Genomic DNA, 17,162 nt, shown 5'->3' with positions numbered 1-17,162 from the left:
TTAGATTCTTGAGGCTTCGATTCGATATTGATTTATTAGCTTCGATATCGATTCAATAATAAGTAAATACACAAGTAATGAAGTACCTGAGTATATTTTTAAATAATGTGTGCAGTATTACCAATGTTTAAGAACAAATTGACCCCAGCATGTTTCCTGTCATGGTTTATTTAGCAGAACAAACCGTACAATATTGTACATGTGTTGAATACAAACCACAACTGTAACAAACAGGTGCTTTATTAACACCTCTAAAGTTTAAGAACAGTGTGGCAATGCTTACAGACCACTTTGGTTTTATCCACCTCTTCATTTGTTCCCGGCTTACGGCCGTTTCACACTGCAAGCGTGAGCAGTGCGTGAGCGTCATGTCAGCGTAACTACACCGTGACTGCAGCTGCAGACATGCAAGAGTATTCACACTGGAAGCGTTTGTACAGCGTCACAGCAGCGGCTCCAATACTACATATAATGCTCACTTATATCATATGTGAGCATTTCTTTATAAAGACAACTAGCCTATATTTGTTTTTAGAAGGTGGTCATTTATAAACTTGATAGTCTTGAAACTTTGTTAACATGGGGAGGTGTAGGCTGCAACATTTGCATGTAAATGGTAAACGACAAACACAACCAAGAAAACTGCGATCATGTGGTTTCATTCATACTTCGAAATGTTTAGAAGACAGCAATAGGGTTGGGCGATGTCCCCTAAATTGGCAGTTGATGATGTTTACAGTAAAACATCGTGATGGTCGATGATATCGTCTTTTTTTTTGGGGGGGGGGGGGGGGGGGGGGGTATCTAGTATTTATCTCTTTACATAAATACTATTTTCTACTTAAAACTATAATTTCGTTATTTTTACTAACCCAAATAATGACTCATCCGCTAGCTTACACGTGAGGGGGGAAAAAATAGGTTCATTCCACTTAAGAGTTGAGCTCTTTTTATTTTAATAGCCTAAATCTCTTTACAAAAATATTATTTTCTATTCTAAAAAAATGACTTCGTTATTTTACTTCGTTTGCTTATAATTAAGTCTATTATAACTATTCACATCCTTTACTGTGGTAAAGTATAAAAAACACTGTAGGACGAATACCTTTTTACTTCAAACTTTATTTAACACAGTTTGTTCTTGTTATTAAACTTGGTAATGCGCGTCAAGTTTGGTTTATTTGAATAGCGCATTTCACACACACGCTGCAGTGATTTTAGTTTCGTTTTCTCTGGGTGTGAATAATCAAACATTGCCTAAATGTCTTGACCTTGTGGAAGATAAAATCCGATCTTCATACCTTTTACAACAAGTGTTGCCTTGCAACATAAGGAGAAAACACAAAGATATATTTGAAAGGTGTCTATCCAGCTTGTGTCCCATTCCTCTTAAAGCGCAGAACGGTAATGAAGCATCTTTGCGGGGAAATAGTATGAATCAAATATTTTTCTTACTAATATTAAATTTTCTTATATTCTTTAGGTAACCATTATTTACTGAAAATCGTTTAAATGTTTTATAGGCTGTGTTGTTTCACTGACGGAAGTGCTAAAATAAACACGCATGCTTATGGATGTTTCAGCCTCAAATGATTTCAAAATGTAGGCTATACATATATCTGACTACAGTATTTAAAATAGCATATGCATTAGTTACAATCTCAAATTAATTTACAGAGCAATCCCTGCTAAGTTTTTATAAGAGGATGAGTGTGCGTCGCACTCACAACAGACTCGCAACGGGGGCGTGGCATCACGATGGTGGCGCTCCATTGTGATGTCGGTCAGCCATCACGATGGACGATGATATCGTCCATCGGCACAACCCACAGCAAACTCCGTAGACAAAAATAAAACGCACACTCTTGTTTGATTTATAGTGCTAGAGCCTAGACCTCTCTGTGTAGCCTAAAATAATGTTTATATATATAATATATATATATATATATATATATATCAGTGTTGTGCCAGTTCACAGCTTTTCTGAACTAGTTCAAGTTCAGTTCATACATGCTCAAAGTGAACAGTTCACGTTCAAAGTTCACAATTTTAATTCTGAACTAGTTCAAAGTTCAGTTCATTTTACTTTTTTCGTGAGATATTCAAATAAATACTTTTTTTCACACTACGAGCTAGAAATCACTATACGTTCCTTGAAGCTGCTCATTGTAGACATTTGCTCATGACACTGCAATTGTGGGTTTCTTACCAGGTGATGAAACTTGCAGCAGTACAGACAAGGTAGACCAGTTCTATACTTAGTGCAATGAAATCTACCAGCATTTAATTAAAAAAAGAATATATAATATGAAATATGTATATATTATTTGATATATATGATATTATATATACATATGTGTGTGTATGAAATGAGCAAAACTCTTGAATGAAGGTAATGAAGGCAAAACTCAAAGGCACAAAAAACTTGCAGCGCTTTCTCTCACTCTCGTCTTTGGTCTGTCTCTCTCTCTCCTCCTCTCTCTCTCGCTCCTCTAGCCCTCCGCGCTCTCGTCGTTGCCTGCTACGCGGCGTTGCTATGCCTACCCCGCTCTGCTGCAATTCATCACGGGTAACGTTGTGCGGAAGCCAGTATGCTATTCAACTATTCTCAGCCGGACACTACGTTGCCCGCAATGCATTGCGCACACAATGTCAAAACCATTTCTGTCTGGTGAGACATGATTTAAGCGGCACCATCTCGTTGCGTTTCAAAAGAGAAAACAGATGTCACTCAGTTTTCAATGGAAAACAAATTCCAACGTTCATTTACAGTGATGTCTGCCGTTCATGACACATAATGTGAACTAATTCACGTTCAAGTTCTTTATTAAAAAATGTGTTGCGTTCAGTTCAACGTTCACGAAAAAATGAGCGTGTTCAATGAACGCGTTCTTTTGAACTCGTTCACGCACAACACTGATATATATATATATATATATATATATATATATATATATATATATATATATATATATATATATATATATATATATATATATATATATATATATATATATATATATATATATATATATATATATATATATATATACAGAGGTTAAATTGGGCCGGAGCGCACCGGAGCGCAGCTCCGCCTCCTCAGGTCCACAACACACCCTGCTGGAGCTCAGCTCCGTCTCCTTCAGCACGAAATATTATTATTAGACTTTAATTATTGTTCGTCTCCTGACAAATACAGGCTATATGGAATTATCAGATGCCATAAGGCATTAATCGCTGCGTTCTCTGGTTCAGCACCGCGCCCACAGCCATCAAGGTAAACCCGTCACAGTGAGTTACCATGGAAATCCGCGAACTGCTAGAGCAGCGGTCGGGAACCTATGGCTCGCCAGGTCTCTCACACTTTACCAACATATCTAACATTTACTAACATGATCGATAAAAATATTAGACACACGCATCAACAGAGATCCGTTCTCTGCAGAAAAAAGCAGCCAATTACAATTCCCTTGTTGTGCAGCCTACCGAAGTTAATGACAAGTTTATCATAATATTCAAGTTGTGTGTTCAGTGCTGTTCGCGAGTGTCATGATAAAATAAACAATAAAAGCATAATAAGTCACGAAAGACAACTGAATTACTGACAGGATGCTGTGCGCGCTCCGAGCGCAACACGGACAAACGGACAAGCATTCTAGCCTTTGTCTTCGGTTGCGCGCCTAAACGGCCAAATCAACACAGAAATATAGGCTATCAAAAGTATTCGAGTATTCACATAAACATAGTAGATGTAAGCACTGTGGGCGTTCACACACACGAAGAGGATTTATACTCATCATTTGGCCAACCTCACAGTGAGAGCCCTGCACAATTAATTCCATATTGCAACTTATTTATTGTTTGCTGCATAATTGTTTGTTTTTAGTTGTGGACCTAATAATTACTATTGTTGACATTTTATTGGGAAAAAAAAAGCTTTTTAATAATAATTTTATATAATTTTTGATTGTGGCTCTTTTGGAAAAATGCATTTAACAAAAATGAAAAAAAAAATGGCTCTTTGGTCAAAAAAAGTTCCCAACCCTTTTCAGGGACACTCATCTTTAGGGGAGTATTGTCAAATAATCTACTGCCCACTGACAAGCTATTTATTATTCATTTTTTGGCCTTCAAACTTATTAAAAATGCACATAATGTAGATCAGAGAAATCAAATTTTTCTCGGGGGAGCATTCCCCCGAACCCCCCTAACTACCTCAAATTTGGGACTTCACTGATTTAAAAAAAAAAACCTGCTTGTGGTCCTAAGTGAACTGTAAAGTATTTCTCTTTGTTTGAATAACTCAACTCTAACTTACACAGTAATACTGGAAAAAGAGCCCCTTTGGTGTAAAAACACATTAAGTATTTTTCCGGCGCGATTTTGAATGACCATTCACCGTAAATAAGGGCTCCCCCTCCCTACAAAAGCCAATTTAACCACTGTATATATATATATATATATATATATATATATATATATATATACTTTCACCCAAGCTAATTAATTAAAACGGTTTAATGGGTAAATCTTCTACAAATATCTTTTTATTTTTAATTTTCTTTTCTGACACTCTTCAGTTCTTGTTAAAACACACTGCATGTGCTTCTTGTGTGCATTTTGAGCACCTTTTGTGTGAAATCTTATTTATTTTGTCCATTAAAAGTGTGCTTTCACTTTAATTGAGCGTCAGCAGCGCAGCAAAAATAGGCTCTGCGCCGAAACCGCGCTGAACGCTCTCACTAGAGTGTTACCCACAGCGCCGCCACTGGCCGGTGGGCTGAATCGATTCATAGGATTTGATGAATCGATATTGAATTGAGAAACAAATAATTGCAATGCATTGATGAATCAATATTTTTACCCAGCCCTAGTTAGTTGTGAGGGGTAAGAAATGCCAAAGATGTCCTTTTTAAAAACAAAACAAAACCAAGCATTACATTATTCTCCTGACGTCTGAAATGTAGAGTTCATTCAGTCAAACTGACAGGGATTATTGGATAAGGATTATTCGCAGCGCAACCTTATGATTTGAAATTATTGCTTTCAGTATTATTGAGTGCAACTTCCCCAAAACGGAAGTGCCTCCCATAATCTAAAATGCATTAGGCTCGTTAGGGGAAAAGTTAGAGAAGCGCTTCTCATTAAAAGCCTGGAAACACGATTGCACATCCCAAACTCAAAGCACAGGCAGAGATGAGTTTGTATGGAGCAGCATTTACAGCAAACCGAGACGCTGAAAACACAAGATCATGTGTAAATGAACACATAGTGCCATACTTCATTCTGAAACACACAACAAATATATTTTTTAATTAAACTGCAGTCTTTGCAATTTGATAAACACACTAAGCCATTAGTCTCATCCTATATACATGTCAACATAATAAACACCCAAAATATATATAGGACTGAATTAAAATCTGACTCATGGTAGACCACCATGTTTGTTTCCTTTCATCAGACTCTTAATGATTTAAGTTATCTCTTGGGATACTTAATGTCAAACAAAGCCATGAGAGCATGACAACAGAACGTGGCACACAGAGGCACGCACGATTCATATTTAAATAGTCTTTTTGCAGTTAGTTAGTCCAGAGCCCTGCACTTAGATAAACATGGAAGCGACTGAAAGCAGCTTCCTATATTAGTAGGTACCGAATATATTCGGTACTACAGAAATGCTGCATAAAGTGCAATAATGCTATTATTAAGCATTTTATTTTTTATAGTTATATTTAATGGATCACACTATGTGCAGTGAGCACCAAAACTAATCTCCAGGTGCTCTCATGAGAACCAGACGGAAAAACGTAAGTGCACCCCTGGTTAATTTTAAACCTACACTTAATTTCTATTCTAACAACAAAAAATACTTTAGCAAAATGTTTTATCAGAATTATTGCGCTCCTATTCTACTGCGCTCCATCTGTTTGCTGCGCATGCACCCACCGGCACTCGTTTATCGACATCAGTGAAGTTTAACAAGAAGCTTGCTGTCAGAATGTGCAAAATGGAAATGCTTGTGGGAATTTCAAACATTTACAGATATGGATATAAAATGCAAGTTATGCGCTGAGGAAAACACTTGTCAGAGGCTCTAAAAAGCACACGCATCTGTCCGCCAAAATGAATTTGTCCCGCCGAAGCCTTATTTGATCAGTTATTGTGATTTATAAGTAATGTAGATGACTGCTGCGCTTGTGATAGGGTGCATGTTAGAGTGACAGAGAGAACGAGCAGAGAGCCCTACCCCACGCGCACTCTCTCTTCAAAATAAGCTCATATTACGTTAATGATTCAAAATCATAAGGTTGGAAGACCGAATCCATGTTGCACTTGGCGCATTCGGACATTTTCCTTGAATTACCGCTGGATGTGAATTGCGCTCAAAAAACGTTGACTCTTCTCTGACCAGCTGACACAAACCATACTTTCAATAAACGGGAAACAAATCCTATCCAGTTAAACTCTCAGTAGATTAACCCAAACCTAAAACCACGGTCTGGAGTAAGTTCAGTCAACCCGGAGTGGGAAACTCAGAGGTAACAGTAACCACACAAAGGCTCTTTCTCAATTCCAAAGAACAGACTTGCGTTCACATGTAGACTGGTCTTGCCAGACTACTTTGAAAAAACTAACTCGGAAGGACGTATCCTTGTGAGTTAAGATGTGCTGAAAACTTTTTGCTCAACTGACCATCCCAGCAAATTATAAATAGCGGTCAATGCACAATAAACACAACATAACATCACAAATTAATGTCATAACCTATTCAACTATTTCTTTCATATTATTATAGACATAATTTTTTTATTTTACCATGCCGATTTACATTCTTATGGATTCAGTGTTTACATTTGTGTTTCATCGCAGAAATATTGGGTTCTACATGGTATTTGCCAGTTAGATGTGTGGGTTATTTATTGTTGTATTATAAAGTTACCATTAGTAAGAAGTGTATGTTGTTAATAGAGGTCGAGATCTCCTCTCAATACACTACATAGTGCTCTTCGTGACCTTTGAAAAAATGCAGCAATTGTTTCAGCTATGTACCAGTATGGAAATATTTTAAAATAACATATCGTACGCCCAGCACATCATCCACCAGCATGGATGTTAAAGTTAATTTCTCCTTTCATGCTGTTCTGGTAAGAACAAAACAGGATGTGTCATGTGAGCTTCACCACAAACTTCACACCACACCTCCTTGGACACAACAGAATGTCTTCTTCATACTCACCAGGCTCAAGTTTGATGATCTTCACTGCTGCAAGTTCTCCAGTGGAGATGTTTCGAGCCTGCAGAATACAAACACAAGGAGGGCAGAATGATTAAAAAAAAAAGAAAGAGCGAGAATAGTTTCCGTTCAAAACACTGGAATGTGGTGGAAACCGTCTCATCGTTTCCAAATGGAAGTAGGTCGACAGCCATCAAAACACATGAGCATACACAGAAAAGAGACTTGAGGGTCATCCATTTATTTTTTTTAAACAATTAGCTTTAGGGTTCCCACACTTTTTGGCCTGTGTTTTTCTATACCTTTTCCACAAATGATTTATGATTACTAGATATATAAAATAATTTTACAGAGAATAGCAATCACAAAACCCAAAGACATTTTACGATTTGATGCACCTTCTCCAGAAATCACAACTTCCAAAATTCCCAGACATATACAGGTTTCCTTTCACAGTGTGAACCATGTAACTTGCCATTTGATTTGCAGGTGTCAGTGCATAAAAAGTCTGTATCTTAAGACTGAGTAAGATAAACAGGTACAATAAACAAGTAATAAGTATGATTGTGTGGGTATGTGTGAGATAACAAGACAAGTTCACATCTGAGAGAAAAAAAGCAAATCTTTGGAAGGAAGTTACAATGTGTGTTTGTCTCACTGAGGCTCAGGCCACACGTACCACCAATTCTTGCCAATGCCCTTCATCGGTAACAACACACAAAGTGAATTGGTATTGGTGTGTGAATGCTTTGTTCTATCTTTACTGTACTCAGTGTTTCCCCTACAATGTATTCACAGCGGCGCAGCGCCGCCGCTGGATTTTCAGCGCCACTGCAAAATCTTCACATGATCAGTAATATCACGACATTCACTTACACACTGTAAAAGAGAGAGAGAGATTGACGATGGCCAGAGAACCAAACAAAAATGTAGTCTGCTTACACTTTCACAATATCACAGGGCTGTGATATTAATCTTATTTTCGCTTCCAAGGATTAAAAAAAGAAGATATGAGGTAAAACTATTATAAACTATGCTCGCGCATCGTCTAGCACAACTTCCTTCCCTTCACAGCGCGCGCTGTCATTTCTCCCCAAACATGCTTTTAACCTCAGTTTCACCACAATCCGTGATTGTTGTCAAATGCACTCTCCACTTTGGCTAAATTGCAGAACGTGTTTGATTAAATGAAAAGCACAATAATCCGCGCAATAGACGCTGTTTCCAAGTTCAAGGCGGGTGTGTGTGTGTGTGTGTGTGTGTACGCACGCTGCGAAACGGACCGACTTGCACATATGCTTCGTGTGCGCGACTAAACCATCAAATACACAAAAAAATAGCCTATATCTCAAAATGACAGGCTTGGAGAGTATTCACTTAAACACAGTTTAGCTTAAATGGGCGTAAAAGGGAGAATGATTTTAGATCTGCGTCTTAAAGGGGCAGCATCTAATAAACTTGGTGACGATTGAGCCATAATGTGAATCAAAACAACAATATATATATATATTTGATTAATAAAAACTTTTTTCTGGTATTTTTGATTAAATAAATGCAGGCTTGATCAGCATGAGACTTTTTGCAAAAACATAAAATAGTATCCAAACACTTTGGTTTTTTTTGTGGTTTTTTTTACATATTGCCCCTTTCTTACATTTGAGCCCTTGCCCCTTAGGAACTTTCTGCACGTCCCTGCAGGTTATTGAAGTAAAATAGGCTATAAGCTAGTCACCTTTTAAACTAATAAAAAGCTTAATTTGGATTTTAATGTTCAAAATGTCTATTTCTATCCACAAAACTTGCCAGAAGTCATGGTTTAAGTTTTTTTTTTTATTATTTTATTCCGGACCCCCCGACGGCTTGGTAACAACCTCCGGCACGTAACAGCACCGCTGCTGGAAAAAATTCTAGGGGAAACACTGGTACTGTAAAGCCCAGTAGCACCATGTATCAGTCGCAGTATCGTTATTTCAACCAGATAACTCTTATCTTAAATCAGATAACATTATTATTACTAAGTAGGCCAGAAAACGGTAGCTCTAAACCCATATGCATCTTAACACAATTTTAATCTGTAAACTATATACTGCATTATGAAGCAGGATACAATTGAAGAGTTTGGTTGCAAAACGCGATAAACGCCATTTTTTGACATTGGGATTTTATTATTGGAAATCACTGTTTAGATGTACCTTAATCTATGTGTGAATTGCTGCCATTAATAAGATTTGAAAATGTACATTTTAAGCCAACTACAAAATGTATTTTTTCACAAAACGCGATATCCGCCAGCCCAGTTTCTTTACAAAGTGCGATATAGAACGTTCAGGATGCTGCGCAAGCTCAGGATGTCACGCGAGGAGTAGATTCACCGCCGGTGAAGTGCTCCGAGTTTGCTCAGTGATTTAACGATAATATCAAAACAAAAAACATATTTTTAAAAATAGGATTCAATAGGCTAACTAAAAAACGTTTACCAGTTTATACTGTAGGCGAGCTGTCAGTCACGTAGGCTACGTCACTGATCAACAGCTGTCTGTCAGTCAGAGAATCAAAGCTTCAGAGTCAAGCTAACGTTATGGATTCGATGACGGATTGGAGCCGGTCATTCCAGCTGCTGTTGGGAGAAAGAGGAAGGCATCTTAAGAAAATCATCAAAGGGAGAAGACAAACGGGCAAGGCATTCAGGGGAGGGAAAACATCCAAAGATTAATTGTTGTCATCGTGCGACTGCGAGTAATGTTGGTCTGTCATGCCGACACACACACACACACACACACACACACACACACACACACACACACACACACACACACACACACACACACACACACACACACACACACACACACACACACACACACACACACACACACACACACACACACACACACACACACACACACACACACACACACACACACACACACACACACACACACACACACACACACACACACACACACAAAACATTGATTCACTAGCTTTTCTTAATGGTATTACAGTAGTAGAATATAGCCTAAGGTGGATATATAGCGTTTTGCAAAAAAAAAAAAAAAAAAAAAAAACCGTTATGTTGTGTATGTTCTGACCAAAACTAACTCGGAATCTTATTATTATTAATCAATCTTTGTATATACTATTCCATATATTTATGATGTATTGTTTTTTTAACCAATTTAAGATGTTTGACAATGTTAAGATAAATATGTTGCATTTTGGCATGGTTTTTGACTTATTTATGGACATAAAATTAAATAAAAAATATCCTGGATTTGAAGAATATTGTGTCCCGGCCTTCACTGAGCTCAAGTAATAGTTTAATGTACAAAAAATTGTGAATGAACTTGACTGTTGATGTCTTAAATAATAATGTCAAATAACCAACATTTCTCAAAATGGATATATCTCGTTTTGCAACGAAACTCTTCAATTCCTTAACTAGTTTGTGGCCAGTAAACCAGCCCTGGGCCCTTTTGATCTCTCAACTAGGGTTGAACAATATAATTTTGCTACTGGTATTAAATTAAACAATATTGTAAACAAATGTGATTCAAACTTTTAATTAAAAAAAACTATTCAAAACATGATTTAATTTAATGATTTTTTTTCATGATTTAATAAAAACATATTGCTGTGAAAACTTTGTTTTTAGTTTTAATAATAAAAAAGCATGTCTACTCAGTTGAATTCATTAAACTTCAACAATTTAAAATATTATTCAAAATAACAATATTGGTGTACATAAAATACTATTTTTTTTAATGCAAAAATAGTGGGAAAATTGTCTTGGTGATTTTTACCCTGTATTTTATTATTTATTTACTGCATTGTTGTCGAATTGGATGTTTGGTTAAAATTATGGCTCCGCTGAATTACTAACATTTTACTTCCTTGCTAAATCCCTCATGTGAAATAAAGGCCATAGACGCTTTTTGTAGACCATATATAAAGTCCCTAATGTAGTGGGTTGGATCAATGCTAGACCCTCAGATCATCCACATAACCAGCAGCCACATACCTAGCCAGGAATTGGGCTCAGCAATCAATAACAGTAAATGTAACACACACACACACACACACACACACACACACACACACACACACACACACACACACACACACACACACACACACACACACACACACACACACACACACACACACACACACACACACACACACACACACACACACACACACACACACACACACACACACACACACACACACACACACACACACACACACACACACACACACACTCTGCTGAATGAATGGAAACTACAGCATTCACCAGATCTTCAAGCACTTCCAGACCGCCGGCTATATCCAAATTCCTGGGGGAAAGTGTGTGTGTGTGTTTAGTCTCCAAATAAACAAATTAAACACTCATGTTGCACTCAGACTCAAGCCAAATGCAAGTTAATAAATCTTTGATCAAAGTTTCCATGAGACGTATGAGAGTATGATTTATCATCATTAAATCTCCTGAGTACAACTTAAATTTCAACTCAAAAGATCCCAAATGCCTTTTGCATTTCAAATATTTGGTTCTACTGCATTTTCTGTATAAACTTATGAACACAACTTCCAAAAATTCATTCAGCTTATAGTTAGAATAAACCAAGAACTAGATTTTCTGAAGAGACGCGTGTGTACGTACAATGTGAATACTGAGTGGTTGCCAGGGTGTTGCCATGCAATTGCTAAGGTGTTCTGGGTCATAAACCATGTGAAAATCATATGTATGATTTCTTAAAAATTAAAGCAATAGCACACATCATCTCAACATACTGCACAATTTGAGGTATTATACATGACTATAGCACAAACGGTGTTCAACACTAAGAATTATTAGTTTGTTCAAATCTATTACTCAGGTATGAGCAAAAATAGTAATAAAGATGTTTGCCACCAACTTCATCACCTAATATTTAATTTCATAATGCTTTCTATTTTTTGTTTGTTTTTATCTTCAAAAGATTCAACATAAACCTTCACACACAGGAGTGTTTGCTAAGTGCATTTACTTACATATGAACACTAACCAAAGTTTAAAAACCCCCCGCTCTTTTCAAGGAAACGAGAAACCCACACGTGTCACTAATATACTCAAAAGCTTGTTCTTCTCACAGGAGCTGCTACTGGGACATTTTCCGACCTTATATGGCCTTTTTTCTTTTTCTCTTGAGGGATTTGGAAAGGCAGTAAATGAACACATGGCAGGATAACGCAAGGTAAAGAATGAGTCTCTTAACATTCAGAACTTTAAATCTATGCAGGATAACTGACGCTCACATTCCACATGTGGCATGATGAGAAAAAGTCAAACATTTCATGACTGTAGCTTTGCCAAACTTTAAGAGTTTGTGGCTTCCCAAACTGCTCAAAAATAAAAATATTAACTAAATACATAAATGCATTATTATTTTCTCTTGCTACTACTTCATATCATTAGCCCTCTATATGCATATGGTGGCCTACAAAGTACCTGCAGCTGAACTCCTGACCTAACATGCAAATACTACAACCACAGTAATATTATAATGAAATATTACTGGCTAAAACTGAAGGCAAATACCAACTAAATAATACACACACACACACACACACACACACACACACACACACACACACACACACACACACACACACACACACACACACACACACACACACACACACACACACACACACACACACACACACACACACACACACACACAAACAAACACACATCCATGCTTATAATAATGTTGCCATGTTACTGTCTAAAGTGGATTCAGAGAATGGGAACTTGACGTCATCAACTTCCATAGCCGTTCTCATGGCCAGCATGGAAAATGTGTGATTTTTCATCTTTCCACAGTGACAGTGAAACTCAGTGAGGTAAACAACTCAACCAAAATGTGACTATATAATTTATATTTATATATCTGTTATATAGATATGTATTAATTCAAGTCAAGTCATTTCTTTGTATGGCACTTTCCATAGTGCACATTGTTTCAAAGCAGTTTTGCAGAAAGTCATACTGTTATGTCTATAATGGCTTAATTCTTTAACATTAAGCAGTTTTGCAATATGCTGCAAAAGAGAAATCAATTCTGTGTTCGAAAGGGGGGAATTAAAATGATTAGAGATTAAAATATTAGTCTGTTTTATTCTAAGCAAATGTAAGCAGTTCTCAAAAAGTTGAATACATATATAAAACTAATATAAAACAGATTTGTGATTGTTGTCACTGTGTGCTCCTGATTGTGTCCTAAAATATGGCGACCACTACACAGAATATAATGCAATGTGATGTAGATTCCCATTCTCTATAAGATAGTTGTCTCAAGTATAATGTGTCCAGTACCTTATACACGTCTCCATAGGTTCCACTGCCAACTCTCTGGATCAGCTCAAAGTCATTCTGCGGGTTTCTGCGCTGAATCTCCCCTCCGGACCGGCCCAGCGGATCCATGCTGTCGGACTGGAGGATTTACTACTTTAATGACCCAGATTCAGTTTCACAACAGACCTGCAGTCCTCATCCCCCTGAAAAATAACAGAAACCAGAGCATCATGTGATTAATACCAGCACACCTAAGCTTTAACAGACAGACAAACAGAGAGACAGATAATTAGATAGACAGACAAACAGATAACTTAGATGTTTAAAGTTAATCCTATGTGAGAAGAAATTGCAGAAGCAATATATGGACAAAATAAAAATAAGTTAAAGTCGTTTTATAAGGAATTTTCCAACAAGCAAAACTATTAGCAAACAATTTTTTATAGTGCAGCTTATGCAGATGTTTATTCATTTTAAAATTATTTTTTTTTATATATATAATACAGGAGATTTTAAGCTTTACTTTCAGTTATTTGGACGCATTTTAAATTACTAACGGGTGTCATGGCAAATCCGAACTGTCAAAAACAGTTGGGTTGTTTAATTGTAATAACAGTTTCCCTCCACATAGTAAGGTAGGGAGATTCATTTATTTAAAGTTTAATTAAATTAAAGTAAATTTTCTGCTTGAATATCCGCGTATGAAGCTAACTCAGCTAACTTCTGCTAACTAATCTCACATAATCACTTCAGCTTTAAACTTCATTATATAAAGACAAAATATACTCATTCAAATATGTTCAAAACGCATAACCCAGATTATACAGATATATACTTGCATTTAGCTGGTGAGTGTTTTTAACTGCCGTTTGCTCTGTGTGGCCGTAAAGTTCAGCCGAAGCTAATGCTAACGCTATAAACAGCGTCAAACTACAACACGAAATAAATCACTTAAATTAAAAACTTTGATTCAAACTTCACCATTTGTGCGCTTAATATTTGCCCGCTGAACTCATGAAGATATAAAGGTTTTCCTAAATGACGAAGTTCATTTTGCGTCGAAAAAAACCATCCAAACAGGAACAGAGAGAAGCGCAAACTTCAACTGAAGCCAGATCAGACCTCACACACACACACACACACAGAGAGAGAGAGAGAGAAAGACACACAAACACACGGATACACCACTCACACAGCAAAGGCAAACACGATTTATAAAATCAATCACAATGTTGAAGCATTACACAATATCTATTTCACTTTAATTCACTCGGTTTCCCTGTGCATTATTTGCACGAGAAATAATGGTACCATTGTAGTGAAGGTAGTAGCTGGTAGACAATAGTACAGTCAGTTACACTGCAAAATAAATAATGGAAACAATATATATAAAGCAATTAGCTGGTGTTATGTATTTATTTATTTATGTGTCTTCAAGATGTGTAGGCTATAGTTTATTTTGATATCATCTTGTTTTAAATTGTCTATAGTGCATGCATATACGAACTTGACAAAACTGTCTTTCAGTAAAAGACGAGTTATGGCCCTTCTTTTCTTTTCTTTTCTTTTCTTTTCTTTTCTTTTCTTTTCTTTTCTACAGTGTTCGCCTAGCGCCATCTGATGGATAGGCTACTCAGCCACACGACGTTTACGAATATTACTATTTCTAATGATTATTATAATAGAACGCCACGTAACCACGTACATTTTCATGTTATTTTCAAATTCACTGGTACATCGGGAACAGCAAAGAACAGAGCTTATTAAATAAACAGAAAAGCAGATGTAACAAACGTATTCTTGAGATAAGGGACAAAAATGTTTTAGATTACAAATAAAAACTAACATTATTAAATGTTATTAAAAATGGTATTTTGTAGACAAAGGTATTAGATAAGGAACCGTAAGCCTGTTATTTCTAGAAAGAAAAAAAAATTCTAAAAAATAATATGCTAGCCTACTTCATAACTTAATTTGTGTCAACTCCATCAGACATACGTACTAAAAAGCATGCTAGTTGATTTAATCTATCCAAAAACAGTGTAAGTTCAGTATGGAGATAAGTCATAAAATATATATATATTTTTTAAATAATGTTTTCACACTATGAACAATCCAGTTCCTAAATTCCTTAATTCTCCTCCCTCCTTTTAATATTAAACATATATCACCAATGTTCTTACACTGAAAAATTAGTTATTTATTATAGTATTTATAATTATAGCCATGTGATTCTACAGAACGACATTAAGGACAGTTGGGGTAATCAAATAACATGCAGATTAAAAAATAAAAACAGCGCAAAAAAGGTTTTAAATTAAGCTACTTAGACATACAAATATCAAGAATCAGTGTATGAATCTCAACAATGGTGACAATCATTTGTTTTTGCATTTGTTCAATTGTTTTGTTCCAACCTTAAATAATTAGTTTGATCAACCTTAAGTGGTTGCATGGATTTAAACTTTTCAGGTTGAACTAATTTAAATTATTTACTTTGAGTCAATGTCAAATATTTTGTGTGATTGATTACTTACATTTTTTTTAATTAAGACACACTATCATGTAGTTCCATTGATGTTTTAAAAGGTTTACACAATAAATTGAAAAAAAGAATAAGACATTTATTTCGAAATTAACAAAAACACCTGACGGTGTTAAATACTGATGGAGTTGACAAATACTGACGGTGCTGACAAAGGTCCAGCTGGGGCCAAATATACAGTATATGTAAATAGAATCATGAAACAACATTAGAAGAATTCCCCATGTACAAAAAGCAAAAAACCCAACATAATATCACATAATACGACTTTTTGAGAGCACTTGTTGTCCGTCAGACAAAACCTGGTGTCGACGTCTGATGGAGTTGACAAAACTGAATTATTTTCCCACTTTAACCATGTGTTGTACAGTGGAGCAATTTTGCCACCCCCCAGTTGTAGCTGCCTTAATAAACATATAAAAAATGGCAAGATTTACAGAACTATTTACAGAAACTACACTGCGATAACGGAGTTGACATGTTAAAGCTGTGACTGCAGAGACTTCAATATATATATATATATATATATATATATATATATATATATATATATATATATATATATATATATATATATATATATATATATATATATATATATATATATATATATATATTATATATTAAAAAATATATAACTTCCAGGAATACGTGTCCTATACTGTGAGATCCACAATGAGCAGGATACTAAGTGCTAGAGTTAAAGCTCATACATGCTCATACACGTGTTTCCAAGTATAGAGTGTGCTTTTAAAAAAATCAATAAATGTTCTGAGTATACAAATTTCCTTTAGAAGTAACCTTTGAAGTATTTTTATTTAGTTGATTTTCTTACTTTTAAACATAAATAGGGCATTTGTGTTTAGGACATGTTTTGTCCCTTATCTCAAGAATCAGGGGCACATGTAACACAAAACAATAGTCCTCAAACAACAGAAAACATTGCCTGACAATAATCATGCCTGAATTTTTCATTGAGCCACATTAAAAAGCTCAGTTGTTGTTGTTGTTTTAAGAGACATTTGTATGACTAA

General features: G+C 35.9%; 1 protein-coding gene across 5 annotated transcripts in view; it reads right to left on the bottom strand.

Annotated features, from left to right (window-relative positions):
- Positions 1–14,752, bottom strand: part of map4k5 (mitogen-activated protein kinase kinase kinase kinase 5) — a 50,391-nt gene extending 35,639 nt beyond the window's left edge. For 3 of the 5 annotated variants that reach the window (XM_079843460.1, XM_079843462.1, XM_079843464.1), the window contains exons 1-3: positions 14,565–14,752; positions 13,605–13,786; positions 7,244–7,301 (exon numbers count right to left, since the gene is read on the bottom strand). In XM_079843460.1, the coding sequence (XP_079699586.1) occupies positions 7,244–7,301; positions 13,605–13,712 (166 nt within the window). In that variant the 5' untranslated portion in view covers positions 13,713–13,786; positions 14,565–14,752. Of the gene's footprint in view, positions 1–7,243; positions 7,302–13,604; positions 13,787–14,422 lie in introns of all 5 variants that reach the window. The other 2 variants (XM_079843461.1, XM_079843463.1) reach the window with 1 other exon arrangement.
- Between the last annotated feature and the right edge of the window lie 2,410 nt (positions 14,753–17,162).

The sequence above is a fragment of the Gobio gobio genome (genome assembly GCF_949357685.1).
Source record: "Gobio gobio genome assembly, chromosome: 18".
In the NCBI taxonomy this organism is placed as follows: domain Eukaryota; kingdom Metazoa; phylum Chordata; class Actinopteri; order Cypriniformes; family Gobionidae; genus Gobio; species Gobio gobio.
Note: the sequence above shows the minus strand (reverse complement) of the source record. Positions and strands in the feature narration are given on the sequence as shown.